Below are 26,391 nucleotides of genomic sequence, written 5' to 3' on the forward strand. Positions count from 1 at the left end.
ATTGATTAAATAGCACAGCATGCTCAAGGGGCTGACTAACCTACACCTGCTCAGAGTTCTTTTGTAGACTTGAGGTGTAAGTAATTAAACTGTACTGAGAAACAGGCCAAAAGGGATAAAAAGCAGACTCTCCTTTCCCCAGTAATTAACATTAATACAGCAGTACAATGGCTCAGTGGTTAGCACTGCTGCCTCACAGTGCAGGAACCTGGGTTTGATTCTGTCCTCATGATTGTGCAAATTTTACAAATACATTCTCCCCTCGTCTGCATGGGCCCCTTCTGGATGCTCTGGTTTTCACCCCCAATTCAAAGGTGTGCAGGTTAGGTGGATTGGCCACACTAAATTGCCCATAGTGTCCAGGGATGTGCAGGCTAAGTGGGGAAATGCAGGGGTATGAAGGTAGGGGGTTACGTCTGAGTGGGACACTCTTCAGAAGGTTGATGTGGACTCTGAGCCAAATGGCCTGCTTCTACACTGTAGGGATTCTAATGATTGACAGAAGATAACTGAACATACTTTTCAAAAATGCCATAGGAAATTTCCTTCTTCAACTGGGAATTAAAAACTGCACATTTCTCATTGGTAAACTGTAAAAGGAAACAACCACTTTGATACCAAATTCTTTTAATGAAACAGACTCAAAGCAATTAACAAAATATTGTGTTGCCAAAGTGTCAAATTTACAATATTCCAGACAGACAATACAAAATGCACACATTACTGTGGTTTCAACACCTAGAAATGGGCATTCATGTTCACCAAGATGTCAAGTTTAAGATTTCTGGTTCAGTTTTTGGGGCTTGTTGTTTTAAAATGATCAGTTTCCCAAGATTAGTAAAACAGGTGAATTCTTGCAATACATACACATTTCTGCAATTTAAAGTGAATATTTCAACATCCAGCAATACAATTATACTCTTATGCATAACTGTATTGAAAAATAAGCTGCGAAACCAGCATCTTCACTTTCATTCAATACTGAAGAATTCTTTGCTGTCAGTAACTTGTGTTGAAGCTAAGATAATGAATCATCGTTCGCAGGAATAGGCATTTTACATTTGTCATCCCTACCTATGAAATAAAACACAGAATAAGAAGATAGTATTACATGATTCAAACATTAAACAAGTTTACTTATGAATCACCCCTCAACTTGCAACACAGCTTGGTTATAATAAATTCCCTGTACCGAAAAGTGCTTATAGTAAATATTTAACTGGGTCAATGAGAAATGGGGGTCAAAACTGGATATTTAATTTTAATTAGGTCATTCAGAATGATAATTGAAATGTGGATTAACTGCTGTATCAATTTTGATGTACACTAAAAAAATTATATAGACCTAAAAAGATCCTGCAAAAAGAATATCACTAGTGATGCCATGTTTGTCAGAATACAGAAGTCTTAAGCCAAAATTTACTAGAGATTGCATGCAATGTTAAAGTTGGGCTTACAGAATTTTAACTTCTAAAAATCTCAGTAAACTTGAAGTAAATAATTTCCTTCCCAATAAAAGGCAACATTAATAAGGAGTACTTTGGTTTCTGAAATCATTAATCATTGGTAAAGATCCAAATGTCAGGCTCCTTGATATTAAAAGGTAACTGTAGACCGAGCTTGCACTAGCATTCTTTGTCAAATGAACTACCTAAGAGCTAAATTTGATTTAAAGGCTGCACGATTCATTTAAACCTGTAAATAATTTGTCAATCTTTCACTTGAAGGGTAACAATAAAGATAAAATAATGGTCCTTGTCAGCTGAAATTTAGCACTGAAGGACTCCGAAGACACTACTTTAATTGAGAAATCACCAGTAAACAGTGATATTCCAGTTACTTAAAGTCACTGTAAGTGTTGTCTTTAGGGGACAGAAACCTTAATTCAGTCTTCATTTTCTTGCAACATGCATCGTCTCCCATCAGGGTGCACCTAAGAGACAGAGAACAAGTAAAGAAACACCTTGATCCCTTACGTTTTGCTGTGTTTTTTTTAAATGCCTGTGAAAAAATTCTGCATAACAATAAGGAACTTAAATAATTTTCTTGAAAAAACACCTCACGTCTGATGCTCACAAACTTAAAATTTTACATTTTTTTTAAACATACATCACAATTCAACTGCAGCAAAGCACAGAATCCTAAGAAGTGTCAGCTATTCAAAAAATTTCTTTAAAGATAATAGTTGCAAGAAATGCACTTTTCATCTGGTATGAAATGCTTATCTAGGCATGCCGTCAGAAATGACCTTGTGGAGAAGGTGAAGGAGGTGTCTCATTCAAAGTAGGCCCATGGAATAGGCGGCGTGGCCTGTTGCCTCCCAGCATAGCAACATAACTTGCTTTCCTTTCTCTCTCAGCACCATCGAAGGGAAGTAAGAAAACAGTACAAAACATTAGTTATTTGGCAGTAACAGGATAACTGGATCAGACTTCCAAACAGCTTTGTGAATTGTGGTGACCTTTAACTGGCATTACTGAGACACTGATTTCCAATATGCAACATCCACTTAACTGTTACTTCCACGGTAAGTTATAACATTAACTGAACTGATGTGAAGAAGAGACACTAGAAAACTGATCAACTACTCCTTTGCATAAATCCTTTTTTTAAAACCAGTTTTTATTTTTTTTGAAATAGTAAGTGAAAGGCTTACAGCAACTAAAGGCAATTTACGTTGAGTGCATTGATTTGTGACTTGATAATCTTACTTTTTTTACTTTGTACAAAAAAGGTAGTTGGATAAAAATGTCACATTTACATAGAAAATGACACTTGTTAAACATCTTATAAGACGACAACTGGGATAATAAAATAAAATTAAAACTGATTAGATCAGCAAGTCACCACTGTAGTTTTATAGTTGTAGAGAGACTTGACTGCACGTTTGGGCCACTGTGAAATGGCTACGCTTGTTCAAAATGAACACTATTTACCGATGTATTTATAAATGCACAACCAAAATCATTCAGTACTCTGCATGGGCAACTTTAGGTGTGGGAGGAGTGTGCTGCTGTATGACAAAATGCCCCAACTTACCTTTTCTACATATAAGCAAAGGCATTGTGTAATTATTTTAGCTCCTTCACTGGTCATTAAGTGTTAGAAGGCATTCGTACAACACTAAGCTCTGATCCACTAGCCATTAAAAGGTTCCATTTCTTTGTGGGTTGATTTCATAGAAAGAGATAGCAAACGTTTATGCCCATTTTATGAACGAATTGCCCCCAGAAGCACAATGGCTTTACTGAATCAATGACAAACTACCTTGCAATCAGCAACCCAAGGGTTCACAAATCCTGTCAGTCTGAAGCCAATGTTGACTTGCGCCAGTGAAGGGGCTAAGTGCAGAGCTACAATTCAAAGTCATCACAACTCATCTTAAAAAAAACTAAATGCCAAATTAAATGTACAAAAGAAAAAAGGTAAAGAAGCAATTACCGCTTTAAAAAGCAGCTTCTTTGCTCAAGAGTGGAAGATTATGTATGCCTGTATTGAGAGACAACATGATCACAAATAATGAAACCAATGCACATAACGTAGCAAAGGAAATTCTTACTGTAAAACAATTTCTTAACTTTAATTTTTAAAAATTCAGCAAGTGTCATATTTTAGCCATCTACAAAGAAATATAAAATCCCAATTTTTTCCATTTCAATGACTAAATGAAACTGTTTCTGTTTATTAATGGACTATAGGTACAGATTTACTAAAACAGAATTTTATGGCATTGACAAATTTCTACCACAATTCTATAACAGTGTCAAATGGTGAAAAACAGTACACTGAAGGTGCTATATCATCAAGCTTCCCTGCACTGAAGTCTATAAATTGGCATAGTTTCAGCACTACATTAGCAAATTCACAAGCTAGTTAATATCATCACATTCGCCAGCATGCAAGGCATTCTGCCATGATGCTAATACTTCCCATTCATGAGCTGTGTTTATTTGTGACAATGAATGCTAATACACCAGTAATGTTGATGGTTTAGCTTACCTTCAGTGTACTGAAAGTGGTACACAACCTGCTTTAAATGATGTGACCATCCCTGCGAGCAGGCACAGGTAGGGACAGACCCCTTCGGCACTGAGTACACCAAGGGCATGCTGGCCTGCGTACACACACCTAGGAAAATGTGAATATAAACATCATTTTACCTCGGCCATTGTTACACAGACAAGGATGGGCTAAGCCTGCACAAAAACAAAAAAAAAGGTGTATTTTGAAGAACTGCAGCCAAAATTCTTCTCCAAAATCACCAGTGCTTACAAGATCTTAAAATAACTTTTCTTTATAAACAGTTTGTGTGCAGCCTTAGCTGTTAAAACAATTCAACAAAACTACAGTGAAAGTATGAAGAAAACATCTGGAAAAAACAAATCAATATATTTACAGTGACTCATATTCCTACTAGAAATAACATTTCTCTTTTAACTTAACTTCATGCATATTTCATGGTAAACATCGTGTTTCACATATACTAAAATACTTTTGACTTTTCCAGTCTTTGTTTAATTGCTCAAACCCGTTAAATCCTCCGATTAAATCTTCTCCTGAATGAATGGGTGTTGCAGTGCCTGGTTAATGCTGACACGTTTAGCTGGGTCTAACATAAGAATCTGCTCCAGCAAGTCTTTGAGCTGGTGAACTTTTTTACGCTGGTCTTCTGGCAAACGCTGACAACCAATCATGTCAGACAACAGGTCCTTAGTAGAGTTAATAGTGCTCATAACAGTGACTTTCTCCTAAAGTAAAACAAAAGAAAACCAATCTTAGTTCAAATGCATATGGTGTGTCAATATTTGCAAACCTTTTCATGAATTAGGTGAAGCAGGATATTTTGGGACATTCAAAAAGATAGTGACCGGTTCTCCATTCGACCTTTGTGTCTCCCTCAATAACCTTCAAATGCCTTGTCAAATAAGAATCTGTCTGCCGCTGCTATAAAAATATTCAATGACTTCACTTCCATTGCCTGAGGTACAGGCTTCCAAAGCCACAGACCAGAGGAGAAATAACTGTTACTCGGTCTTAAAAAAGCAACATAATAAAATGTGAGGCTGGATGAACACAGCAGGACAAGCAGCATCTCAGGAGCACAAAAGCTGACATTTCGGGCCTAGACCCTTCATCAGGGAGGGGGATGGTGTGAGGGTTCTGGAATAAATAGGGAGAGAGGGGGAGGCGGACTGAAGATGGAGAGAAAAGATGATAGGTGGGGAGGACAGTATAGGTGGGGAGGTAGGGAGGGGATAGATCAGTCCAGGGAAGACGGACAGGTCAAGGACACCCATTTTTTAAAACAGCACTTCCTAGTGCTGGACACATCCACAAGAAATAGCCTTTCAAGATCCACCTTGTGAAAACCATTCTATATCTAGGATCATTATCCCTCAACTGTCCATAAACTCAAAGAAACAAGCCCATTCTGTCTATTCTTTGCATTCTAGGCGTCAATCCAGTCAACACCCATGAACCACGTCCAATGCATTTAATCCTTCCTTAAATAAGGATATTAAAATGTGTACAGTATTGAAGTTAGGGGCAGTATGGTGGCTTAGCGATTAGCACAGCTGCCTCACAGCGCTAGGGACTTGGGTTCGATTCCAGCCTCAGGCAACAGTCTGTGTGGCGTCTGCATGGGTTTCTGCTGCATGCTCCAGTTTCCTCCCACAGTCCAAAGATGTGCAGGTTAGATGCATTAAGTATGCTAACTTGCCCACAGTATCTAGGGACATGCAGTCTAGGTGGATTAGCATGGGAAATGCAGGGTTACGTGGACAGGATAGGCAGACGCTCTTCAGGGAGTCAGTGTGGACTCAATGGGTCAAGTAGCCTGCTTCTGCTCTGGTCGAGACTCTGATATCCAGTTACGTTCTATACAAGTTGAAGCACGATATCCTCACTTCATGTTCAATTCCTATTGAAACAAACAATAGCAATCTTTTAGCCTTCATTTACTTGCTATACCTGCATACTTCTCATGACTCAATACTCTCCATCTCAGAATTCTGGGGTCATTCCATTTAAGTAAAACTCTGCCAGTGTCATGACAGTTGCCCATGCATGCACAAATGGCAGTAATGAAAACACAGCAACATGACAAAACCTGTCATCCTGCAAATCCACACTGCCCCCTCCCCCCCCAACCCCGCCATTCCCGCAGGCATAGATAGCTAGCTGTACGGCTCATACTTCAGTTTTCGGCAGTCAGATTGCTAATGCCACCTCACTTGGGCATTTGATGAACAGCTGCTTTTCATATCCTGTTAAGGCGAACTTCTCGCATTATCCACCATCAGCCAGCTTTTTGATGGTCACTCAAACCATGTTGATCATCTGATTTTTCTGCATTGCCTCCACGACGTATTTTCCTACTTAGTTTTCTGTCATCTTGCAGTATATTGCTGTCAAACCTTTGCGCCCTTCATTGTAAAAAGTTAAAGCCCTAGCACATATCCTCATGGGACGCTACCTGTCACATCCTATGAATCAGAAGGGGACCCATTAATTCTTACTGATTTCTTCCAGCCAGCCAATCTTCCTTGCAAGTTAACATGCTTCTACTTGTGTTCCTTGTCATGCCTTCTAGAAAATCAAAGTACAACACAACTACAGCCTCATCTTTATACAAAGCACATTACCCCATCTCAAAAACAACTCCAATATAATTGTTAAATATGATTTCCCCTTCACAACACAACTATCTCTGGCCAATTACCGGAGGTTTTTTCCAAATACCCAATTACATCCTCCTTAGTTATTAATGTAACACTTTTCCTACAACAGGCAACAAAAGCTGACTGGCCTAGTTTCCTATTTTCTGCCTTACTCCCTTAGAATTGAGAATTTTAGAAAATTAACATCAACACATCTAATTCATTAACTACCTCAAGTCCAGAGGATGGAGTCCATCAGGACACAGGGACTTGCCACCCCACCACTACAGCAGTTTTCATCATTACTGATTATAATTAGTTTGCAGTTTTTAAAGCATTATGCTCAAAAGTGAACACAGTGAAAAGTTGAATACAGTTAGCCTGCAACACCGTAAAATTTAAAATAACCACTAGTTACACACTGATTTGTAAACTTAGCTGTACATAGGTCAGAGAGACAAGTATAATGTGCTCTGGATAACATAGCTGAATAATAATGAAGCAGAACATACTGAACTTAGGACAATCTGCTACCTTGCAGTAGATGCTTTTCCGCTGAACCTCTAAATTAAAGTCTCATTCATTTCATTACAAGGATACAGCAGCTCAAGTACCAACCCATGCTTATGCATTCTTCAGAGCATGCTGAATAGGGTACAGTGGCATTTGCTTTCTGCCAGTGTTCCAATTAAAAGGTTCATACTGTATTCTACATTTTCAACTTAAGGGGCCAAAACACCTTTTAATTATTGATAACAGGTAAAATCTATTTTCTTTGCAGATCCTACCATCTGCAGCGTATCATTCCACAAGTTTCTTTTGCTTACAATATGTTAAAATGTACAACAGGTCACAATCCGAATGATAACCATGAGAAATCACACTCAAATATGTTATAACTATTGTATTTTTGCCACAATAAAGCAACATTCATATGTACAAACATTAATGGATATGATCAGGACTAGTCAAGGCCTCATGGGAACCCATTGAGCAAGCAAATGTTCCTGGTTCAGATTCTGGGAAGATGGCACTTTGTGCTCTATTCAGAAGTGGAAAGGCAGTTTGTTTTATTTTAAAATTTTATTTCATGATACTTAATTTACCAATGTGGTAATTTAGCAATTTAAAATACTGTTCACAGCAGTATTTTTACAGAAATAATATTTTTCTGCTAAGGCAGGCCATATGGAACCTAACAGCAGTTTTAACATTCATTCTAATGTAAACTGATGCTTCATTTAAAGTCTTTCACTTAAAGTGGCTGTTTTCAGGAATGTAGCCACAACTTTACACGAAGACTCCCTGTATATTCGCTACGACAAGAGAATGGTCATCATTTAGTCAATAAACTCATTCAATGTCAATATAATTATGCCTTACACAGAGTACAGGAACAGTGGTGCATTTCCTCACTCAATCTAGTGATCAATACAAGTACACAAACCAATTTTATAGCATATTCCCATTTGTAATAACATCTACTTGACACTTACCTTACACAACTGCTACTGGCTCTGCTGTTACTTGTACCCTTCTGAAAACCACAGCTGCTACCCAAAAACACCCCCCACAAACAGATTCCAATCAGCATTAGTTGCATTTAAAAACTCCAAATTCAACCTCATGAGTTAGTGAAGATTTGGCATATTGACACGTTTTGAAACATTATGCATGCACAAAGCATTAGAATGCATTTCACAGTTTATTATTTTTGGATGAAGAAAGTAGAAAGGTCTCATACTCAGAAATCAGACAATAAATCATGTTAACATCTGCAGTTTCTGTAGCACTCGGCTCAAAAATAAGTTGTGAAGAACAAAAATGGAAACAAAATTTTCCTCTTTGTATAAAGGAGTCGTGGACTGCTTTAGCTACTGTTGTAAGCACACTAGTATTCTCCATTTAGCTTCATTTTTAGCTGACTACTGAGATTAACTTTCAACTTTAAAAAATTTCAGTCTTAAGTAGAAGAGACGTATTCATTTCTATTTATAATTTTTTTAAACTTAAAAATACTCATTTTTTAGTAATTTTTTGATAAAGTAATCTGACATTTTCAATATGTTGTGGCTGTGCATGAGACTGAACAGAAAATAAACTCCAATGTAACACAGTGCTAAATAAAATCTTAAGACCAGAAGACATAGGGATGGAAGTAAGGCCATTCTGCCCATCAAGTCCACTCTTCCATTTAATCATGGCTGATGGGCACTTGAACTCCACTTCCCTGCACTCTCCCCGTAGCCCTTGATTCCTTGCGAGATCAAGAATTCATCAATCTTCTCCTTGAAGACATTTAACGTCCCGGCCTCCACTGTGCATCATGGAAATGAATTCCACAGGCCCACCGCTCTCTGGCTTAAGAAATGTCTCATTTCAGTTTTAAATTTTCCCCCTCTAATTCTAAGGCTATGCCCACGTGTCCTAGTCTCCCCACCTAACAGAAACAACTTCCCAGCGTCCACCCTTTCTAAGCCATGCATTATCTTGTAAGTTTCTATTAGATTTCCCTTCAACCTTCTAAGCTCCAATGAATACAATCCCAGGATCCTCAACCATTCATCGTATGTTAGGCCTACCATTCCAGGGATCATCCGTGTGAATCTCCGCTGGACACACTCCAGCGCCAGTATGTCCTTCCTGAGGTATGGGGCCCAAAATTGGACACAGTATTCCAAATGGGGCTTAACTAGAGCTTTATAAAGCCTCAGAAGCACATCGCTGCTTTTATATTCCAATCCTCTTGAGATAAATGACAACAGTATATTCACTTTCTTAATCACAGACTCAACCTGCAAGTTAACCTTTAGAGAATCCTGGAGTAGCACTCCCAGATTCCTTTGTACTTCAGCTTTATGAATTTTCTCACCATTTATAAAACAGTCCATGCCTGAATTCTTTTTTCTCCCCCAGAGTGCAAGACCTCGCATTTGCTCACGCTGAATTTCATCAGCCATTTCCTGGACCACTCTCCTAAACTGTCTAAATCTTTCTGCAGCCTCCCCACCACTACCTGCCTATCCACTTATCTTCGTATCATCGGCAAACTTCGCCAGAATGCCCCCAGTCCCTTCATCCAGATCATTTATATATAAAGTGAACAGGCCCCAATACTGAACCTTGTGAGACACCACTTGCCATTCCGAGGAAGAGCCTTTTATCCCAACTCTCTGCCTTCTGTCAGACAGCCAATCCTCAATCCATGCCTGTAGCTCATCTCGAACACCATGGGCCCTCAGCTTATTCAGTAGCCTCCCATGAGGCTCCTTTTCAAAGGCCTTTTGGAAGTCTAGATAGATAACATCCACTGGGTTTCCCTCGTCTAACCTACTTGTTACCTCTTCAGAGAATTCTAACAGGTCTGTAGGCACAACCTCCCCTTACTAAATCCACGCTGACTTGTTCTAATCCGACCCTGCACTTGCAAGAATTTAGAAATCTCATCCTTAACGATGGATTCTAGAATTTTACCAACAGAGGTCAGGCTAATCAGCCTATAATTTTCCATCTTTTGTCTTGGTCCTTTCTTAAACAAGGGGGTTACAACAGCAATTTTCCAATCATCTGGGACTTTCCCTGACTCCAGTGACTTTTGAAAGATCACAACCAACGCCTCCGCTATTTCCTCAGCCACCTCCCACTAATCTTGCCACTATTCTAAATTTTCATACTAGCTGGAATGACCTGGAGAAGCTTAAATCACACACAAGACAACATGGAATGTTTTCATAACTTTCCAATTGGTAATTACTAACAGATGTTTCTAAAGACGAGTGAGTCACCTATCCACACGCATGACAGAAAATTTAAGGGATACAAACAGATGACAAAATATTACAAAAAGAACCTTCCAATTTTCCTTTTGTTAGTTTCCATGGATACAATTCTGAGTGCATTGCAAAATGAAGTGGCCCAAATGAGACTCAGAGCATCTCTCTCGTGTTTGCCCTACCTGATGTATCAATTGTTCATCTTTTTATATCACATCTTTGAATTCAGTGCTTATAGTGGTGTAACAGGCAACATAGTACTCAAGGTCTCCTACCATTTCAACTGAAAGGTTTGCCCGCAGTTAGCAACACAAGGAATACACTCATCTGAATTACATGTTTTATAGCTATAATAAAAGCAGCAAGTTTGTGCTACAGTCTAAGGTGAGGAATGTTTTTTCTTTATTCATTAATGGGATGAGGGCATTACTGACAAAGCAACATTTATTGCCCATCCCCAACTATCCAGAGCTAAGTTCACAGTCAACCACTTTGCTGTGGTTTGGAGTCTCATGTCAACCAGACCAGGAAAGGATGGCAATTTCCTTCCGTAAAAGGACATGAGTGAACCAGCTGGGTTTTTCCAACAATCAACAATGGATTTGTGGTCGTCATTAGATTCTGAAACCCAGATATTTTGTTGCACTCCAATTCCACCATCTGCCAAGCCAGGATTTGAACCTGGTTCCCCGGAATGTTATCTGGGTCTCTGGATTAACAGTCTAGCAATGACACCACTAGGTCATCACCTCCCACTATGGAGGGTACAATTGAAGCTGACAAGCTGAAAAAAACAATACTTTTAAATTCAGGGCTTCCTCGAGTCTTTTCCTTAAAAGATCAATCCTTTTGCTTGAAAATACCTAAAGAACTATGCTGAGACACATTAGAAGGTGTAGAATACAAACCCTTTCTGTCACTTTATCCACTTCAATGTACATGAAGTTCAGATTCTGATCGAAGTGTTGGTCCTTGAAAACACCTTTTCTAATCATCTGAAAATAATGAAGTATATTTCACATAATTGTACAAATGTGCAAGCAACCGAAGATACATTTTACCACTCAAAGCTGCTGATCTTTTACAGATTGTATAAAAATATAGCAGTGTCACTGCATAGGTCTATGCAAAGGTTTCCTTTCCCCACAGTCTTGTGCAAACCTATAGCAGTATGAATGGCAAAGGAGAAAGTTATAGAAAATAAAGACTAACACATTTAAAAAAGTTTAGCTAAAGATAATATGTCAAAGTAGAAACCATCTCACAGGAAACAAAAACTGATTCAAATGGTGTCATTGCATCAGTTTCAAAATCTGGCAAAATATATAAATTATAAATATACAAGTTTCCCTGATAGTGATTTTACAATTTTGATAAAGCTACAGCCCCAGAATGGAACTTTAAAAGCAAAACAAAATCTGAAGAGACTTGGTCAGTTCCAGTGAACATCACAAACTAGTAAAGAATTCAACAGGAAAATCACTAACATACCGACCTTGGGGCCAGCCTTCCAAACTCAGTGGATGTTGTCCAGCGTCCACCGAAAATTCAAAATTCCAAGCATGCAGAATCCTGCGCACCAGTATCCAAGTACCAATAAAGCTTTTAAAGTTAGCAATGAGCCAGTAAGACTTTTGGCTTTTTGACAATAAAAATAAAGATGGATTTCAGACAATCCAACTGTTTAAAGCACATTAATTGCTGGGTCAAACTCCTAGAACTTCCTAATAACATTGTGATTAAATTAGATTAGATTCCCTACAGTGTGGGGGAACAGGCCCTTCGGCCCAACAAGTCCACACCACTCCTTACAGCATCCCACCCAGAACCATCCCCCTATAACCCACACACCCCTGAACACTAGGGCAATTTAACATGGCCAATCCACCTAGCCTGCACATCTTTGGACTGTAGGAGAAAACCGGAGCACCCGGAGGAAACCCACACAGACACGGGGAGAATGTGCAAACTCCACACAGACAGTTACCAGAGTCTGGAATCGAACCCGGGTCCCTAGCGCTGAGAGGCTGCAGTGCTAACCACTGAGCCACCGTGCCACCGTGTAGTTGTATCTACATCATACAGACTGCAGCAGTTCAAGGTAGCAGAACAGCACTCTTCTAAACTGAAACTTGCCCCATCAAAGCCTCCCAGAACAGATACATCATAGGGTTAGAAGTAGCACAAAGGCTCCACTAATCTCAAATTCAAAGTAAAGCTGCCTTGACACCATCCTCAAAATACTCCCAGGACAGGGGCAGCACAGGGATACATCCAAAGTAAAGCTTCAGGGCAATAAAGCTGATCTTGAAGCAACATCCACATTCCATGAATGACTTAAAAATAAAACAGGTGCAGTGAAAGAATTTTCAGTTTTAAAAGCAAAAATATCAGTTTACTCCCCAAATCCTTCTACATGTTCTGTATCAGTCTGACAAACTGAAATACAGCAGATTCATTAAGGCACATGCATTTACCCATATGGTAGTGTCCATACAGAGAGCATGCACCAGCTCCTTGTCATTATAATTTAACAATATGAAGCTTAAACACTTTATCCCACGTAGAGTTTCTATTTTAAAATATAGCTTTCCTTATCAATTTGACATGATAATTAAAAGAATTCAGTACCAAAATATCAAATGTTAAGTTCAAATGATCAATAAAGTATAAAATACCAGCAAGTTAAAATTCTCATAACCGAATAAACAAATATAGGTCCAAGATTTATTCGCCTACCTTGTTTGGCATTTTGCCCTTTAGGTCCATCATAAGTTTCAGCATATGATTATTAGTTTTGCCAGGAAATAGAATTTTTCCTGTGTAAAGTTCATAAAGTGTGCAACCAACAGACCACAAGTCTATGGCATAATCATAAACCTTCCCAATAACTGTAAGAGATAAACAGAAAGTGCTTAAGTTTGGATATTTGTATGTACTGAAGTATTCCTGCTTATGTTCAGTGCATTTTGATTAAAGTATTAAAAGATAAGAGCAATTATGAAATTGTTTTAAGTGTACATAGTCATTGAACACAAATGACACAGCACCAAGTAACTTCAAAATAATGAGACTTTTGGATTATATGTATAATGCTTAAAGCAAATTAGTGATTCTAGCTAAATCACCAGAGCAAAACACAAGGCAGAGAGAAAAACAAATTTTAAAAGAAAATCAGCTCAGACTGTTCCCTTAAAGTGATAACAGACCAGCAGCAACTTAGATTTAAAGCTCTTTCATCAGTAAAATGTCCCAAGGTATTGGAAAATACTTTGTGGTGAGGACAGAGAAATTCAACAGATCAAAAGGAAGTACAGTTCTGTTAAAAGTTTAGTGGAGAGGTCAATTGTAAAGATGCACAATGAATTCCAGCACGTAACCACAGCATGCAAGCTTGCATCTATAAGTTACCAGAGTTATGCTGCTGAACTCTAATTTCTTGCTCTGTGGTGTTACAGCCTGCTTGGACTGCTCAACTACCAATAGGTTCTATTATCACAGCTATAGATTTTATTTTGAATACATGTGAGTGTGTTTGCGTTTCAGGAGGAGGGGTGGTGCTCTCAACAACTTAATTCTTGGCCACAGTAAATGCAGATCAAGAAACCAAAAGGGAAGAAATGCAAGTAGCACAGCTAGATGCGGAAATTCTTATCTGCTTCAGGTGTTAAATAAACATTTAGAACTTACTAATTTCAGGGGCTCGGTAAAATCTGCTGACGAGGTATGGCGTTATATCATTATCAGCTACATGTGAAGCTGAGCCAAAGTCACACAGCTTCAGGATGGTTTTGGATTCATTTACCTGTAAAGAAACAACAGTTACTGTATCTACTTAGCAATTAATTTGTAAGGGTGTCCAAAAATTTCAGATCCATTTTTGATAGCACAAATTGCAGTAACTTTTACAAGAAAAAATTTCAGTATTTAACAACATGATTACAGATGTTGGAACTATTCTAGTGACACTATTTTCAGAAGAAACAGCTTGCAATCTTACACAGCATTTATAATATACCTGTACACCACAAAAGTTTCAGTGCATTTCAATAAATTACTTTTGAAATGCCTACGGATTTCAGATGTTTACTTTATTTCTGCGAAAATCAGTTGTCACCTTGATCTGCTTGTGATCTTAAGGACATCAAATCAACGTAAACTGCTAGCTGATAGCTCCGTGGCAATGTACTTCAGGTGTAAAATGAAGACAAGATTTACTGAGTACAGGGATTCAGTAAAATCTGACAAGGACTGCTGTTAAATCTCAAAGTTACATAATGTTTACGTCATGGCAAACTTTTATAAAAGTCTCATTGGTACATAACAATTTCACAGTAGTATCAAGAATCTGCATCATTGAAAATCAATGTCCATACTACCAGAGATTATCTTTCTGGGTTTTCCATTATATTTTAGTTCTGTTGCCTCAGTGAACAAACACATTGGATAGAAGGATTATTTAGGCAAAGAGAATGATGAAAAAAAAATCAAGAACTCTCTCCATAGAAGAGGTCCATATCCTAATGTTCACTCACTAAAGACAAGGCCACAGTACAAACAAACTAAAACACTAAAAATGCAGTGAATCTGGAAAAGAAAGGCATGTTTGCAACTAAAATGCACACATCCCATAAACCTTAAATCCTCACGGTTTTGCCCCAAACTAATTTAGGCATTGTTATCCTGTTTCTCTTTTCCTATCCATGCATTTTGATTTCCACCACACAAGTATCTACGGAGGAATCCAAGAATTTAAAAGATTTTCTCTCCCTCCACACCCATTACCCAACATTACCAAGATATCCAAGATAACAAAGTGTAGAGCTAGATGAACACAGCAGAGGATCAGGAAGGCTGACGTTTCGGACCTAGACCCTTTTTCAGAATTTTTTTTCGCCCCTGGAGGGGGGGGGGGGGGGGGGGGGGAAGAGAGAGAGAGAATCTAGGTCCAAAACATCAGGCTTCCTGCTCGGCCTGCTGTGTTCATCCAGCTCTGCGCCTTATCTCAGGATTCTCCGGCATCTGCAGTTCCTACTATCTCTCTCATTATCAAGATATCACAGCCTTTTCACAATGACAACACCCGCAAACTGGTGCAGCAACACCTCCTATTCCGCCACAGAAGCCTATAGCCTGATGGCCTAAACATGGCATTTACCAGTTTTAAATTCTCCCCACCCCCATCGACCTGACCACCTGTCCATCTTCTGTCCCACCTATCCACACCACCCATCCCACTGACCAATGCCGACCACTGCCTACATGCACTCACCTATAACCATCTCCCTCCCTTCCCCAGCCCCACCCTTCCCCTCTATTTTCCAGTTCCTTCACCCTCCCCAATCCTGAAGGAGACCCCCGACCCGAAATACCAACTTTCCTACTCGACTGATGCTGCCTGGCCTGTGTTCCGCCAGCTCCATCCTGTGTTGTCTTTTCATGCAATACGCTATTTTAAGCTTGTATTAGCAAAAAAAAAATTTTCAATTTACCAAAATGTTGTCAGGTTTGATATCAGCATGAAGGATGTTACATCTCTTCAATAGTTTCAGAGCTAGGAAAAGCTGCTGACTGTATGATCTTACAGCCTTTATATGAAGGCCAACGTCCTTCCCATATTTTTTCAACACTTCACGTAAGTTCATACTGTGTGAAAGGAAAATAAAATATTTTAGTACTCAAACTGAATAAATGTAAATGAAAAAAATACTGGTGTCACTCAATAATTCAATTTTCTGAGCACAACTTATTTTGAACAAAATCAAATTTGAGGACTCTTTTTTTTAAACTTTTTTAATTTAGTGAATAAAAGGCCAAAACATTTTTTTTCCTAAAAATATGCTAAGTGATGCTCAAATGAAGCTGAAATACTACAACATACCCACTTGGGCTTTCTGTTCCAATTCACAGAATCCACAAGAGAATAAACTTTGATTCATAAGAGACAGATATCAAACAAGCCCTGTGTTACCATAATACCAACACTACATTCAATTGTAAATTGTGCACTGAAATTACAAAAGTAATTCCATTTTAATTTCTCCTACAGTAAAGACGGTCAAATTCCACTTTCACAATAGCTTTGTCATACAAACACCCAGCAACGGTGAACAGCATGCTTTTAAAAATTCACAGCTTCCTTTTGCTGGAGGAAGTTAAAGGATAAATGCACCAATATCAGCTTCTAAACAAGAATGGAGTTAGATTTGTTTTGAAACTGTAAAATGCTTAAGACCATTGATTTAGTAAATAATATGCTACACTATATTGGATGGCCTTTCAGTATCCACAGTGAGCACTGCCTTTCATTCCCCGAACTCTGAATTCACTCGTCAAGACCAGGAGGATGAAACCACATACTAAGTTCTTTAAATATAAAGCATCCTCCACTTACCACAAGGATCACCTCTAGCTACCACTAAGAAGAATGATGAAACAATGCTACTAAATTTTGGCTTCAATAGTACAATGCAAAATCCTGTTCAAACAAAACGGTCATCCAAGAACTGTGGCCATGTTTTGTGCTGACCACAAATTTGAACAACATTGATCACAGCTGTTTGCGTGCCTGCCTCCATTCCAATATCTGATATTTATTAAAAAGTATTTGTTATAGCAGTCAGTGGTGGGTGAAAAAGACATATTAGGCACAGGGTTATACAGCAACCAGTTACCTCAAAGGCTCAAAGACCAAGCAGAGATGTTGCTTGTGGTAGAAGTGTCTAAAAAGTCTCAGGCAGTGGAACTTATCATCAGGATCTGCATCATTCAATTTCTTCAGGAACTCTAGCTCCTTCAAACCAGTCTTTTGCCTGTCAACATAAGGATCAATCCCCATTTTATTTAACAAAAGAAAATGAACTGCAATGACGTGAAATATATTTTACAAGGAAGACAGAAAAATACAATACACTTGGAGATGCTAGTGTTACAGATGTCTACAGTTTCCCTAGGTTGGAAAGGAGACAGAAAGCAGTCAAAGGTTCTGCTGGGAATGCACAAAAAACGTTGAATTAGGATTGTATGGCACTGAACTGTGATATATTTTACAAGCAATATTAGTTAACACACACCAAAGCTCACATTGCAAGACCAGAACCATGTAACAATCTTATTTGTAAAATCTAAGTATTGCTGAAATAGAAAAGGGAAACAATAGAAAAGATCAAAAGGTATTTGATTTTCACTCATCAGGGTGAACGCGAGATTACCAAGTTCGAACAATCACAATTTACACTAGTGAACTACTATAGCCAGGGCTACCTGTGCCAACAAGAAGGCAAATAGCGTCCCAACGATTCAAATAAGACACAAAGCACAAACATATTAGCTTTGTTCATATAGAACAAGTCCTGTGCATCAATGCCTATTGCTTTTACCATGGCTCATTTTATGCGTGCTAGGAGAACAAAAGACTGTGTTAAACGGGCAGTTAGTGCAGCTATTAGTGTACATAGGATTATTTGATGAAGCCTACCTAACCACAGAATCACATCTAACTGTAGGCATTTTGTTTTAGGTTTTACAAATGCAGAAATTCCTTATAAAGTGGCTACAAGGGCAGGTGAGAAGTTAGGAATATGGCACTAAGTAACTCACCCCCCCCCACCACCGACTCCTCAACGCCTGTACAGCATTTACAAGGTCAGGAGTGTAATTAAATATTGCCTGTTTGCCTGGATGACTGCAACTCCAACAATGCTCGAGAAGCTGAAACCATCCAGGACAAAGTAGCCTGTTTGCAAAGGACCAAGACCATAAACGCCCACACCCTCCACCACCAATGCTCAGTAGCAATGTGTACTATCAGCAAGATGCAATGCAGGAATTTACCAACAATCCACAGCACCTTACAAACCCATGAACTGCACAGCAGATACACAGGGAAAATTATCACTTGCAAATTACCCTCTGGGCCACTCGCCCTCCTGACTTGGAAACATATCATTGTTCCTTCACTGGCACTGAATCAAATTCCTAGAATTCCCAGCCCAACAGCACTGTGCATCTCCCAACAGCACATGGACTACAGTTGTTCAAGGTAGCAGCTCACCACCTAAGGGGCACTATGGAATGGGCAGTAAATGCTGACCCTGTCTGTGACATCAACATCCCATGAGTGAATAAGTGAAAAAAATTTTTGATTGCTCTCTGCGATCACCTGAGAATTTTCAGGGTGTTCAGTAACCCTATGGTTAACTAAGACACCAGCAATTTTTAACAAATTTTAGGCTAGCCAGCTATCCTGCTATCCTCCCCACCATCAGCTTTGTTAAATAGTAATTGGCATGCACAACTTTCCAATCCAAAAGAAAAAGTGCTCAAGGCACGAGAAACTTGGAGGATGTTCCGAAGAGTCACTGGACTCAAAACCGCTTCCTGCTTTCTTCCTAGATGCTGCCGGATTTGCTGAGTTTCTCCAGTAATTTCAGTTTTTATTTGGAAATTCTTAGTTAGGGCATTTACAAAGTTCTATCCTACGATGCTTTTTAGACCGTGGACTGGAATCCACCTGGTTCTGAGGATCAGCCATTTGTTGGGGTCATTAATTTTGCAACTGCTGCTAATTTTGCACGGGTTAATTTTGATTTGTCCCTATCCCAAAAATAGCTTTCAAAGGTTATCAACCTTGTTGACCTCTTCTCCACAGCAAATATTAAGACAAATTATTCAGCATGTCTACAATTTCCTAATCACCAGTTTTCAATGGGCATATTGCTCCTTGTTATCCCTAATGCAATTGAGAACATTTTTGGCTACGGGGCGGGAGGTAGAGAATAGAGGATGGGATGCTTATCTAACTGGATTTCAGCGTGCAGTGAGGATGCCAGGGGTCTTTTTTTTTGTTTAAGTATACTTATCAATATATAAAATAGTGAGAAGGATATTTGCAGCATTCAGGAAGACAGACTGGGGAAATGGCCAGCTAGTACAGGTATAATTATTATTGTTAAGTATGTAATGAAACATTTGAAAAGAATCAATACGGGCAGGTAGTGTAATCTAAATTCTACGATGGAATGCAAAACTTAAAGGCCAGCGGGGGGGTGCAAATATTCACAATTGTCAAGGTGAAAACAAATTATTTTCTCCAGCAGGTGATTCAGAAATCAAGTTAAAGGTAAAAATAACTGGCAAAAGAACTAGTGGGGAAAATGAAACAAACCTCTTCAGAGGGGTGGGTCACAATGTGGAAAGGATGGTGAAAATTTCATCAGAATTTGCCAGAAGTAATCTGGCACGCACAGGAAGCAGACCTATTTGGGAGGGTTACGGGGTGTGTTGCAGTGAGACACCAAATTGGGAAAAAACCTCTTTTGAAGAGCCAGGACAGACCAAACAGTCCACATGTAGAAGATCCTATAACCTGCACAGTAAACTTTTCATTTAAGGTTAGTTACCCAATATTTCAAAAATAATTCGTTTACTATTACACCTAAACCCAATTCTTCCTTCTGTCAACAATGAATTCTAGTTTATTAGTCTGTACAGACTTTTTGGGGGGGGGGGGGAGGGGGGGGGGGGAAATCTATACAAACATTTGGATCATCCTGCTCTGCGTGGTTGACTGCCAGAGTGTTACATTTGTCTTTTGTAAACAAAATCCCTCGATATGAAAGAGGAATTAGCCAACAGATCGCTCCCGCCACACTTTACCCATCAAACTGTTCTCACGTTTTTGCATTATTCTTGTTTTTGATGCCTTCACTACACTAATGTTGGCTAGATATTGCCGCAATTAACACAGGTCACACTTGAGAATGTAATATGGCACTATATCTATCAGCACAAGGCAAGAGTTTGACAAGATCCAAACTTCCCATCAGAACAGACTTACATGAGTTCATTGTTCCTGATGATTTTGACTGCCACCTCCTGGCTAGCTCTTGCCATGTCTCTGGCACGTACGACATTACTGAAAACTCCTTGACCAGTGTAGCCATATACACTGTAACGTTTATCAAGAACTTCCCCAATATTTACACCTGCAAAACAAGATGAAATTTACAATTGGTCATAAATTAAGTAGTAATATTGGTGAAGGTGAGAACTTTTCTTCAAAGTGACTAACAAATGCCTGGTAAGGTTGACGAGATCAACAGCTTTCCTCTGAACAGACTGATTTATTTTTGAATGTGTCATAGCTTTTTGTTAATACTTCCTCCAACTGACTTATTTTGTGTTCTTTCTTCAGCAGCTTCTCTCCCCCTATGTCATTACTCACCATAGGAAGCACCTGAAACAGCTATGTTTCACAGGTGGATGAATTTCCCCCAAACCTTTCCTCCCTTTCAGGAAAAAACTCATTACCTAATGTCAACATGGCTAAGATCTAGTTTGAATTACGCAGAATGTCATGGAAAACATAGGTAGTCTTCCACTGTCAATAAACATAACCAATCAAAACACTTTAGCATCTACAAATGCCAATTTTAATGGTTTGATTAAAGGACTGTGGTTTGATATTTAGAGCAGATACTGTTGCTTTTCATAATATGATCAATTGAAATGATTGGTATGGTCTTAGTTCAGTTTAACCCAAGACCTATAGATCTGTTCTAATTCCTTAATATCATTCGCAGCACGGTTTTATACCACTTTAGAGCCTGAATGCTCATTACCAAAGTATGGTCAAATGTGGGGTTGTGCCAGAGAGAAGTCACCATGGGACTCTTCTTATGTGCCTCCTGGAGGCCAGCTTAATAGCAGTCCTGGCAGATGCCTGGAAGGTCTCTTACTTGCCCTCTCAGCTGGAACTGGTGTGAGACTTGGAGAGCTGAATATGGGAAGAGAAAATAATTTAAAATCAACAGCAGCTTGCAGCAACTACTCACATCCCATCCCAATAGAAAACTATTTGCTCCCTCACTGCTACAGCACTAATTAAGACAGCTAAAGACAGGCAAATGTAAATTCGTTAGCAGAGAAGTCTTAACTATCAGTAGTTCAACAAGAGTTTGCCCTTGCCCTGAAAATCTTCAAAAACAGATAGTTTGGTGGTGCAAGTCATGGAAGCTGACTTAATATCTATAACTGCAGAAGTAGTGAACCTGTAAAAGATCCATACAATGTAGGACTGCCAGACAACATAGCCTGCCTCAACTCTTAGCACAAATTAATTCTGATTTACAATGATAATTCTGAATTACTTGAAACAAATCCAAAATTTCACTGGCAGTAGATGAGAATGTATTTTGAGCAAAGCTGTTCAATTTTAAGAATTCAAATAGTAAGAACTGTAGGTGCTCTGATCAGAGAGACAGTATGCAGCTGGAAAAACACAGCAGGCCAGGGAGTATCAGAGGGGCAGGAAAGTTGACATTTTGGGTTGGGACCCTTCTTCAGAAACTTAAGCACTTCTATGTTCATCAGCACAGCATCAAGAAAACAAAATCTTTTCATTGAAATCATTGCCTGTTGAATAGTAACAAGGCAATTAGCAACAGAATCAGATACTTAACAACAGAGCTTAAATGTTTTGTTCATGTACAGAAGGAAACAAGTTTGAATTCGTGAAAACAAAAACACAACCTAAAGGACAGATCTCAAACTGGAGGAACATTTTTCTTTCAGTCTTCAATTAAGATGAATATAATACAAAAGGTTCAAGGAAAACTAGACAATAATGAGATGGAGAAACTCAGATCAGACAGAAAAGCAGTTATGGCGACTTAATGGGAATTAACAAAACTCAAAAGAATTACCTAGATCTTAACAGAGCTTGTCATTAAAACAGGCAATGAACAAGCCTGCATTAGTTTAGAATCTTTCAAAGATTATAATTCAGGGTGTCATAATCAGATGGTGGCAAGCATTAAATATAAGCAATAACAATAGAAAGTTCTAACAAACATCGTAAGATCTGGCAACATTTGTAGAGAAAGAGTCAATGTTTAAACCAGTCTAACTCCCCCTTTGTCAGACGTTGCCAGGCCTGCTGAGTTTCTCCAGCACTGTTTTTATTTCATATTTCAGCTATCCACAGTATTTTGCTTTTATTTTATTTAAAATATAGATAGCTACTACTCCAGAAGTCAGCAAAGGCTCATCAATATCACTTACACAAATTTTCCGAGGCTATTTGAATAAATTTGTAGAAGAAACTGACATTCTATTATTCAGGGCACTTGGACTGCAGCAAGCTTGTGGTATATATTTTCTAAGCAACCTGTTCGGAGATGTTATTACACCCCCGTGGAGCAGATGGGACTTCAACCTGAACCGCATGTCTAGAGGTGCATCTACTACCCTGCACTATAACTGCCCATAGCTGATCAGGAGCTAGTGGGTGGTCCTAGATTGAGAGAGAAGTGACATTGTCACACTGGCAGAAGTAGCACATAGTGTTCTCCCACAGACAACATTAATGGCCTCAGTTTTCATTGGTTAAGAATGACAGCAGGTGCAGATTAAGAAATTAGGAGGCAGCATATTTTATCAGAAAAATGGCAGATAGGACCGAAGGACAAATCAACAACCCTACATTCTAAGACTGAACTTCTGAGTGTGACTGTCTCTACACTCCAACAGATAGTCAGAGGATGACTACCAGCATAGTAACACTGAATTAACTGTACAATCCAAGTTTACATAGCATACAAAACAAAGTTGATAGAATGCAACCATGTTTCTCTGAATATATGAATAGTGAAAACAAAACTCTACGTAGCCAACACAATATCCAACTTGTGTCTGCTTGATCCTGACCAGCGAAATGCAGATGTGGAAAAAGATCAAGCATTCAATACTCTGTACCACTACAAAAGAAATTACACTGGAGATTAAGAATCTCTGAATATATTTATCAGGACTATTTTACTTGATTTGGAAAAATAAGATTATTGTACACACTAATTCAAAAATTGTTGTAGAAACGAAGCAGGTCTAACAGCATTTGTGGACAGAAAACAGAGTTAATGTTCTGAGTTCAGTGACCTTTCTTCAGCACAGGACTTGAAATGGTGGCTGCACTTTGTCTCCACAGCTACTGCCAGACAGACCTGCTGCATTTCTGCAGCAATTTCTGTTTGAATGTTTCAGATTTCCAGCATACCTAGTTCTTTGTATAGTATTCCTCAAATAAAACACACAGTCACTTTCACCCAAAGTTTACTTCCAAAGCAAAGGAATAAAAAAAAAGCAGGAAATGCAGTAAGTACTCAGGTCCGGCAACAAGAAATCAAGAACTTGCAATTTATTGCCTTCACGACCTCAGGATTTCCCAAAGTTTTCCTGTGAAATTATGTACTTTTGATCACAGTCACTAATGTAACAGAAGGAAATTAAACAATAGGATAAATTAACAGAAATCTTCTTTAGCAATGACAGTGTTTTGAGGGATAAAAAAATCAGAATACCAGAATTGTCTCGTCTTATACAGCTTTCACCTCCACCTGACAGGCCAGGTGGGGCCTCTGATTAACGTGGCAGCATTTCACCCAGTACAGCAATGAAGTGACAGCCAAAAATAGGTGGTTTGCACAGAGTGCACATCACTTCATTAACGTTTCTTAGTCACTTTCCAATACTTATAGGGAAATTACTTCTAAATACTCACGATAGTAGCCTTCTGCATCAGTCCAGTTATCCCGGAGATTGGGATTTTCTTTGAAATCCTTTCCAAATCCAGCAGCTCTCAGATGAGCACTCTGAAGACAAACATATATGCTTTAGGTTTCAAGGTTTTATTAATCATCTATGCTACCAAGCAGATACAATTGAGACTCATGAAATCTTTCCCCAATAATATGCATTCCCAGTACAAGATTATGTTAGTAAATACTTTGAAAAACAATGTTGAAAACAGTGTAGATTTCTGAAAGATGTATCATCTTGATCAAATGTATAGAACTTTTTCCCAGGAAGAGAAGAAATGCTTCATTTTCAAAAACTGATTTGCTGAAACAATGTCAAGGTGATACCTATGGAGTGTAACGATGAAGTAAAATTAAGATAATCTAATCGCTGTTCAAAAGAATCATGATCATTGATCTCAAAACATTTGTAGCAGAGAACTGTGTATCCTAACCACTTTTCTCTATTTCACACTCAAATCTGTTCCTTTTACCAGTGTAGCAGTCACTCCAGACAATCAAAATATTATCACAACTGTTCACATTCTTGAAGGATGTTAGTGGACAATTTCAACCCGAGTAGAAAAAACCCACCCTTAATTCTCTTCATGTGACCCCACATGTCTGGTAACATCTTAAGGAACTCAAAATGCAAATTTTTAATTGCCTTTATAGCTCTCGTGATAGAGTGCACAATACTACTGAAGGTTGAGAGAAATTATCTGCACAGTTTTGCACAAGTTTATTACCACCTTTTTTTGGTTTGTATGTTATCAAACAGCTGTACTCATTTCTTTTGCTATTTTTGATTTCACTGTGTATTTGCACATTAAGGACTATCTGTAACATTATTCCACTTAAAATCCCACGATTTAAGGATTGGTATTATTTCCAAAATGCATTGCTTTATTTTTAAACATATTGAACCACATATGCTTTCTCATGCTAGCCTTTCTACATTTGCCATGGTGCATGGAAGAGTTACCAAAATTGTCTATAGTGATTTTGTGAAGCTGCATGGACATTGCATTTTGTGGAGGATAATTTAGGATAAAATATTTAGGCTCTTTCAGAGGGGGGGAAAGATATAATCCAAGGACTACAAAGTGTTACTCATTGGCAGGTACATGACAGGAATTAAGGTATCTCTAAAACTTGTCAGAAACAGTGGGTACCTGATACTGCATAGTAAGTTAGCAAGTTTCTAAGTTAAATTTTAGTTCAATAACAAAAAATAAAGAAATGCCCCTAGATACATTTGAAGAAAGTTACTTTACTCAATGATGCATAAAACATGAATTTGTTTCTCTGATACATGTTACTTTGGCAGTTAATTAAAATTAAAACATTTGGGTTGTATTTACTGAGAAAACTGGGAGAGATTAAAATATAACAAATTCTGCCCCAACACTTCACAGATTTTGCTTCAAAATAAATTAGGTGCGAACATCTTTCGCACCAGACAAACGTAAAGACAGAAACCATGCGCAGGAGATTTAAAGAGGTAAGCCAAAAGGTCAAAACAACTGTGGAAGAAATCATTTTGGAAACACAAAAACCAGCCCAGTTACAAGCATAAAGTTTTATTTTGTACATTCTTGACCTACAACTTGGATGTGGCATTCTCTTGAAATTTCAAACATCAGGCATGACACCCACTCTAGCTTACCAACCAATAAAACAACAAGGTTTTTGCAGGGGTCACAACTTTAGATTTGGTAGCAACGAAGACTTAGGCTTTAAATGCGATGCTTACATTTGAAGTAAAATGGTCAGGTTGGAAATTCAAAAGATTCTGCTCAACATAATCTAAGAATCGATATTTGAAGCACTATAAACTATTAACTGCTAACATTCATCATTTACACTCAGAGGTGAACGGGAACTGGCTTGACCACAACACTAGGCAATGCATGAACACTTTAAAATAAAGGTAGAACATACATACATCAAAGTAAGCAGCAAACATGTCATCAGATTCAGTAAACATATCTGGAACCGTTGGCTTTTTCAAAGTAGCTCCTGCAAATAAAATTAAGTTCAGACAGGATCTTCAAATACAAATCTAACATGCCAAATAGTACAAATTCACTTGCACAGAGAGCAGAGAGAGAAAACACAATCTGTATATTTAAGCCGTCAGGAATAATACCAACTCAAAAAATATATGCGTCATACTTTAAAAATCAAATTGCTGGAAAACAGACTCAAAAAGGATGTTGGAGGTAAAATACAGATGCAAAGGACTTAAATTCTTCAACACAGGATTCACATCTCATTTCTTACTGCTGGGTACAGAAAACATACCATATTGCACTGATTGCAACTGGGTACACTTCCAGTGTCACTGCTTTAAGTCATGCACAAATTAGAAGTTCTGCA

General features: G+C 38.5%; 1 protein-coding gene across 8 annotated transcripts in view; it reads right to left on the reverse strand.

Annotated features, from left to right (window-relative positions):
* Nucleotides 1-610: 610 nt before the first annotated feature.
* Nucleotides 611-26,391, reverse strand: part of prpf4bb (pre-mRNA processing factor 4Bb) — a 49,094-nt gene continuing 23,313 nt past the window's right edge. Inside the window, exons 7-17 of one of the 8 annotated variants that reach the window (XR_007249887.2) lie at nucleotides 25,958-26,031; nucleotides 23,994-24,084; nucleotides 20,274-20,421; nucleotides 17,110-17,247; nucleotides 15,928-16,081; nucleotides 14,126-14,240; nucleotides 13,175-13,326; nucleotides 11,344-11,430; nucleotides 4,529-4,748; nucleotides 2,249-4,128; nucleotides 611-1,933 (exon numbers count right to left, since the gene is read on the reverse strand). Coding sequence is in view for 1 of the 8 variants with exons in the window: in XM_048555190.2 (XP_048411147.1) it covers nucleotides 4,545-4,748; nucleotides 11,344-11,430; nucleotides 13,175-13,326; nucleotides 14,126-14,240; nucleotides 15,928-16,081; nucleotides 17,110-17,247; nucleotides 20,274-20,421; nucleotides 23,994-24,084; nucleotides 25,958-26,031 (1,163 nt within the window). In the remaining 7 variants the exon portion in view is untranslated. Of the gene's footprint in view, nucleotides 4,749-11,343; nucleotides 11,431-13,174; nucleotides 13,327-14,125; nucleotides 14,241-15,927; nucleotides 16,082-17,109; nucleotides 17,248-20,273; nucleotides 20,422-23,993; nucleotides 24,085-25,957; nucleotides 26,032-26,391 lie in introns of all 8 variants that reach the window. The other 7 variants (XR_007249884.2, XR_007249886.2, XR_007249889.2 and 4 more) reach the window with 7 other exon arrangements.

This window comes from Stegostoma tigrinum, chromosome 2 (genome assembly GCF_030684315.1).
Source record: "Stegostoma tigrinum isolate sSteTig4 chromosome 2, sSteTig4.hap1, whole genome shotgun sequence".
Taxonomy (NCBI): Eukaryota; Metazoa; Chordata; class Chondrichthyes; order Orectolobiformes; family Stegostomatidae; genus Stegostoma; species Stegostoma tigrinum.